Raw genomic sequence first — 7,577 nt, 5'->3', positions numbered from 1 at the left:
GCAGCAAGTAACTGGAGTGATTTCAGTGATGTGAACGAGAATTTCGGCAGTGAAGTTGAAGCAAAAAAGAGGAAAAGAAAGAAGCAACCTCACGGTGATTCGGGAGATCCAGCCAACAAGGAAAAGCCAGCTTCTCAGGGGCAATTGCCTGAAAGTGATGGCACATTGAATATTGGCATTGAAAAAATCATGCAAGAAGATGTCAAATTTTTAGAGGCAATGTTGGAAACTCAAGAGGCAGCTCCCCAATCATCTGAGGGCTTGAAAAAGATGTTGCAAGCACATCAAAAGATGAAAGAAATGGCACTCAGAGCCATCGAAAAAATTGCGTACCTACAAGGTATGTTGGATGAGACGAGGGCTCATCCTCCGCAATGTAAAGCATTTGCAGATGTTGTAAGGCAAGATAGCTTAAACAACAAAGCAGAAACAGAAGAGAATGTCAAGAAAGAGCCACGGCCGGCACTCTTAATAACATGTGAAGCCGATGAGGGTACTAGTTACCCTGTAATAAAACAAACATTGGAAAAACACTTCAAACCAGAAACACTTGGCCTCAATGATGTCAACACAAAACCCATAAGGGGGGGTATTGCAGTCACCTCCAATTCGAAGGAAGGGCTTGAAAAACTGCAAGAGAATATCAAAACGAACAAAGACTTCAGGCACCTAAAACTGAAGATCTCGGAAGGAAAAGAACCCGAGCTAAAAATTGTTGGGATTGAGCCCTCTGTCTCTGACCACGAAGTTCCAGAAAGATTGGTAAATCAGAACAATCTCAGCGGAGATGCTGAACAGATCAAAGTAATTTGGTCTACACAAAAGAAAGGCATGAAAGTCGCCACTATACGTATTTCAAACAGAGCCATGGCAAAAGAACTTCTGCTGAAAGAGAAAGTCCTTCTGGGGTGGAGCCGTTGCTCCATATACCCAAATATCTTTGTACAGAGATGCTCATGGTGTGCAAAATTTGGTCACACACAAAATCAGTGTACGGCCAAATCGCCAAGATGCACAGAGTGTGGAGAAGCACACCAACATAGTAAATGCATAGCGCAAGTGAAAGAGTGCCCAGCATGCAAAATGGCAAGTGAGGAAATGAAAGATCATTCCATGTGGAGTTTTGAATGCCCACAATATAAAAGGAGGTATAGCCAGATTAAATGGGAAATGGGTTTGGGCAACTAACAAGCCCAATTCCACGCATTCTGTTTATTTACTTATTTCTTTATTTGTATCTTTTCGTCTTTGTATCGGTGTTTAATTCTCCATCCAAGCATGGCAAGCTACCTGCATTTAATTCAAGTTAACCTCGGTAAATCCTTCAAAGCAACACAAACATTGACGAACAACCTCCTAGAATTAAAACAAGACATTACACTAGTGCAAGAACCATACGCACTGAAAAATAAGGTAATTGGTTTCTCCCTAAAAGATAAAATAATTGCTTATGACGAAAATCCAAAAACTGCTATAATAATTCATAATAAGGACATTGAAATATTCCCTGTAATGGTGGCTCAAAAACTTATTATTGTGAAAATAAAGTGGGATACCAAACAGGTAACCATAATAAATTGCTACATACCTCCGAAAGAAACAATTGAAACAATAATAAGGCAAATAGAAGTTTACATTGTCTCAAACGTTACAGAACACATAATATTGGCGGGTGACTTTAACTCTAAAAATAAAATTTGGGGAGGGGACATAACTGATGATAGAGGTAGTGGAGTACTGGAATTTGTAACTAGGAATAATTTAAACATACTTAATAATAACAGCATTCCCACCTTTGAAACAAGTAACGGCAGAAGTTGGATTGATTTGACAATAGTATCCCGTTCAATCTTCTTAAACATAGATCAATGGGAGGTATTAGAAACCCCAAGCAATTCAGATCACAGATATATACAAATAAAAGCATTCAGCAAACCAGCAAATAGGGAGAAAAGACTAACCAAAATGGGAGAGTATAAGTTAATGCAGGAAATAAAGGAAGATAACTGGTTTGAAACCATTATACAAGAGGAGATAAAGGAGACAGAACAATTAGACTATATCATAAACAAGTTTTACAGTCGAATAGATAAACTCAAAGAAAAGCATTCTAAAGTAGTAAAACCCAGTAATGCTGACAAAATTTCTAAACCATGGTGGACAGCAGAATTAGAAATTGAACGAAAGAAAGTAAGGGCACACAGACGCAGATTTCAAAAAGCAAGAGATCAGCAACGAGAAGTTTACAAGAAACAGTATTACGAGGCATTTGCAGTATACCAAAAGAATATTAATGAAAGTAAAGATAAATCTTGGAAACAATACTGTGCAGAGATTCGAAATAAGAACCCTTTCAACTTAGCATATAAAATAGCGGGGAAAAAACTTAAGAAACCCGTAAGTCTAGTTCCTGTTAAAAAAGCTAATGGAGAGTTAACCGCGTCATTAGAAGAAACGGTTGAAGAAATAATTAAATCATTATACCATATACATGAAAGGCAAAACTTAATGCAGGACGAAAATGATAATGGAGTAATAGATGAAATAACAAATGAGCTATCAGCCACTAAGGATGTGACAGGAAGTAAGGATGATATAGCATTTAGTGAAAATGAAATAGACAATATCATTAAACACCTCAAAAAAAGAACAGCACCAGGACCCGATAAGATTACAACAACTTTTTTGCAAGCAATATATGACATGCATAAAAACTTTTTCCATCATATCCTCAACTCAGCACTAAATTTGAAATATTTCCCAATGGCGTGGAGGAAGGCTAGAGTCATTTTAATACCTAAGCAAAGTAATAATAAAGAAGATGCTGCAAGTTCTTTCAGACCAATTGCAATAAACTCAATTTTTGGTAAAATATATGAAAAATTACTATATCACCGAATTTATCATTATCTTCATATAAACAAATTAATACCCAAAAATCAATATGGCTTTACACATGGGACCTCGGCCGTAAACGCCTTGGATAAAATCAAACGAACATTACAGAAAGCTAAGTTGGATAAATTAAAAGCAATTATTATTTCACTAGATATTAAGAATGCCTTTGGAAGTATAAAGACAACAACAATCATTAAAGAGTTGAAAAACCTAAAAATACCACTTAACCTTGTGGAAATAATTACTCATTTACTTCATAGGAGAAGTATAACTTATGAACTACCGTCAAAGAGCATGAGTTTTGCTTTAGCAAATGGAACACCTCAAGGCTCACCGTTAAGCCCCATCTTTTGGAACCTAGTGATCACTAAAATTTTGAATACTTCAATGCCACCTGGTGTACAAATTCAAGCTTATGCTGACGACATAACAGTAACAGTAATAGGAAAAAGCAGAATAGAGATTGAAACTCGAGGTAACCAAGCACTAGCATCGATACATTCATGGAGCATAAATAATGATTTGAAATTCTCTCCCGGAAAATGTGAATATTTAATTATCGGTAAAGAATACCAAAACAGACCACCTACATTAAAATTAGGCCCCAATCCTATTAGAAAAACCATGGACATTAAAATACTAGGTGTAACATTCGACCATAATCTTACTTTTCAAACGCATTTACAAAATATAAAAGAAAAGGTACAATTAATAACTTTAGAGTTATCAAAATTCTCTGCCAACAATTGGGGTATGTCTGCCAAACAACTAAGAGATATATATATCAGAGGAATAGAAAGAACCATAGTGTACGGGTCACCGATTTGGTATATAAACAACAGTCACCTTCAAAGAAAACTTAGAAGTATACAAAGGCTGCCATTAATCAAAATATGCAAAGGATATAGGACAATACCAAACATAGCACTGAATGTTATCACAAAAATACCTCCATTACATCTAACAATAGAAAAAGAAAATGAGATATTTAGGATTAAAAATCACCAGAAGATCTTCACCTGGAATGATCAACAATTTGATGCCAATACAATGGCTCCAATCTCAGATATATGGGCTATCCACCCAGGTCAAAGAAAATCATTTAAATATAGTACAAAAGAAGCAAACGCAGATTATAATATCTACACTGATGGCTCCGAGTGTAAAGGCAGATGTGGGGCGAGCTATGTAATCATGGATAAGAATGGTCAAATAGTCGATTCAAAAATATATAAATTACCAACATATTCAAGTAACTTTGAGGCCGAGGTAACAGGCATAACAAAAGCCATTGAAAAAATCTCAACTATGGATAATACTAAAATTTACCAGATACTAACAGACAGCTTATCCGTCCTCAAGGGTCTCCAGAACCCACATAATAAAAATTTTTTTATATCCAAAATAAAGGAGAAGCTAAGCATACTAAGAGAATTTAAAATATCATTTACCTACGTTCCGGCACATAAAGGAATATTTGGCAATGAAACGGCTGACGAACTCGCTAAGAAAGCAGCATCAACTGGTGAATATGTAGAACTACCAATTACGTTAAAATTCATTAAAAAGAAACTAAAAGAAAAATATTTAGACATCTGGAACTCAGACTGGAATAAAATGGGCAAAAATACGTATACTTATGAATGGGTCAAAAGTGTGAAAAAAATTCCAATTCATTTTCCTTTAGGACATTGGGGAACACAGGCTGTTTCAGCACATGGAAGATTCCCCTATTATTTAAATAGATTCTTAATAACAAATGATCTACAATGCAAATGTGGCGAGACAACGAGCTCATTTGATCATTATCTCACATGTTGTCCAATTGTGAAAGCAGAAAGGGGAAAACTGCAAAAGAAATACAAACAAGACATAAGCAAACATAAACAAGAAATCGCAAACGATAAACAAGACATGGAAATAATTGAGGAAATTGTCAGAAAAATAAATCAAATTATACTACTCTAACTTACTCATCATTTGAAAACCCAAATTTACAACGAAATGAAATGACCTGCTTGTTTAGAGGGGCAGAAATGGAAGCGTGGGCAAGATTCTAAATTGAGAAAGTAAAACAAAGGAATGAATACTTGACATTCCCATGCCCGATGGAGTGAATACAGCTTGATGTATACTCTTATACCGTCTGAGTCAGCAACTTTGTCACATTACAAATAATTCTATCAGCACTCATGCAACAAACACAACCCCCCCGGACTTACCGGGGGAGGTTTTATCCTCAATGCATGAATGAGAAACCTTGTTTGGTGGAAACACCACGAAATGAACATCCTCTCAACATCCCATTTGAGGTAACGGCTTAGTGGCAATGTCACAGAAAAGACCGTAAAAACCTCATGGGAGACCAAGAACCCCCTGGACATACCTGGGGAGTCCAAATGGTCCAAAACACATCACTCTGCCTGGGAGTGCTACTCGGTGGCAACACTGAGAAGGCACCAAACTCAAGGAACTGGCCCAATGGATGCCCCACGGACCCAGGTGGGCAAAAGCGCCCCAAACCTCTACCAAACATTAGAGGATAAAAGGGAGTGCACAATCGCAAAGCAACCCAGCAGAGAAACGAGAGGAAAAAAAAATAAAGAATCACCCACAGTGATGATTCCCGTTTTCCCTACGACGCTTCACGGCTAATAAGCACAGCGAAAATGGGACATATTACACCCCGACGGTTTGGGTGACATTTAGGAAACAAAGTATGCTAAACAACCTGACGGTACAAAAAATAATAATAATACACCTGCTGTAACATCACCCATTGTGGTCACTTATTAGTAGAAGTGCATCGTAAAGATATAAATAGACCTAAGAACAAGAGAGGAAATGTACGTCATGAGTGAGGAATGAACCACGCATCCACGACGCCCCTCACGCGAGCATGTCCAAAAAAAAATCACTTAAACATCCACGCAAAAAGACTCTCAAACCAAATTGTTTGTGTTTGCTGTTATGCAGTAGTAGGCAAACCATTGAACATGAAACCCAGACTGTCACAAAAAAAACAAAAAAAAGAAAAGAGAAAAAGAAAAGAGAAAAAAAAACAAAAAAAAACAAAAAAAAACAAAAAAAGAACAAAAGGAAAAAAAACAAAAAGAAAAAAAAACAAAAAAAAACAGAAAACAAGAAAACAAAAAAATGCAAAATGAAAAAAGAAAAAAAATGAAGAAAAGAAAAAAAAGAGAATAAAAAAAACAAAAGAAAAAAGGAGACAAAAACCAAGAAAAAGGGAAAAAAGAAAAGGAAAAAAAACACGATAACTAAAAAAAAATACCTGTCATTGAAGTCACATGTGCTGCCCTGTTCAACCTTCGGTATTTGTCTTGTAGGCAATACTTCATCTTATTTGATGGTGATCAAATGAGCTCGCAGTCACTAAATTTACTAGTAAATTAGATACGTACAGTTCCTGATGTCACAACATCTATACAAAAATGGAAACATTAGAAAAGCGAAATTATATCAATTACAACAAACACTGCAACTAAAGACAAACAAATTTTATCCCCTGAATGAATTCAAAGAAATCATATCAATATGGAGGAAAGCATTAAGTAAGTAAAGGCACAGCCGGAATTATAACTAATGTCTATGTTAATGTCCATAACTAATGTCTATAACTAATGTCTAATTATAACTACCGTCTTAACAAACAAACAAAATACACATAAAACAAAATAAAAAGCTGCCCCACATCTGTAAGACTACTTAATAGTTTTAACAACTTTAGGCCCTAAATCTTAAATGGAGAGAACAATACTAGCTATTTAACTGGGGCGGGAAGGGGTTCTAATTGTTTTTAAAGCTCTTTATTTCAGTGCAAAAACAGAAATACATGATACAACAGTTCCTCAAGAAGGGTTCAAGAAATCACCACACAAGATGAAGATTCAGACAGGATAAAGACATGCTACAACAGCACCTCCAGAAGGACTCAAGATGTCATCCAGACAAGATCAAGACAAGATCAAGACCCATTAACAAGAAGCACAGAGGGAGTGCGGAAGTCGGAGTAAACAAAATTCTGTTAGTCAGCAAGTAACGACTGTACAACAAATGTAAAACAAAGGAATAATAAATCCCGCTGATCAGGCCCGTTCCCTTGGGGTGGTTTCGCTGATGGTGATGGCACATTTTTTTTCCCTTTTTTTTCCCTTTTTCTCTAAATTCCATTTGGCTAGTCCATGTTCATTTATTTTGTAATTGGCATTTGCCTGCTATATTTATATGGTGCGGGCTGAGGCTTTTATTTTTGTTTATTTACTCGCCTCAAAATAAACAATGTTCTGCTGGTAGTCCTTGTGGCTGTAGAACTCGAGCTGACGAACGCCATTCACTGCTGCTGTCCACATGCGCTGGTTTTACGCGGTCAAGCGAAACCACGTCGTGACGGCCACCTCGGTCGATCGTGATGTGCTTTTCTCCTCGTTTCACCACCTTGAACGGCCCATCATACGGGGGCTGGAGTGGACGCTGTACGGCGTCGTGCCTTACAAACACGTGAGAGCAGGAGGAGAGATCACTGTGGACGTGGACGAGCCGTGGTGCTGGCAGACGCGGAGGGACAGCGCGTAGCTTGCTCATAATGTCCCGCAGTCGTAATCGTTGTTGGCCTGGGCGTTTGCGTTTTTACTGTCAGCGACAAACTCCCCCGGAAGGCG

The 7,577-nt window shown here is 37.2% G+C and overlaps 1 protein-coding gene across 1 annotated transcript; it reads left to right on the top strand.

Moving 5' to 3' along the window:
- The first annotated feature begins 6 nt into the window (after window positions 1-6).
- LOC125941874 (uncharacterized) lies at window positions 7-7,017 on the top strand. The gene has a single exon (XM_049659736.1). The coding sequence runs from the start codon at window positions 190-192 to the stop codon at window positions 1,186-1,188; it is 999 nt and encodes a 332-aa protein (XP_049515693.1). The 5' UTR covers window positions 7-189; the 3' UTR covers window positions 1,189-7,017.
- Window positions 7,018-7,577: the final 560 nt, after the last annotated feature.

Source organism: Dermacentor silvarum, unplaced genomic scaffold, assembly GCF_013339745.2.
Source record: "Dermacentor silvarum isolate Dsil-2018 unplaced genomic scaffold, BIME_Dsil_1.4 Seq512, whole genome shotgun sequence".
Lineage (NCBI taxonomy): Eukaryota > Metazoa > Arthropoda > Arachnida > Ixodida > Ixodidae > Dermacentor > Dermacentor silvarum.
The sequence above is the reverse complement of the archived record's forward strand: the minus strand, read 5'-3'. Positions and strand labels throughout refer to the sequence as shown.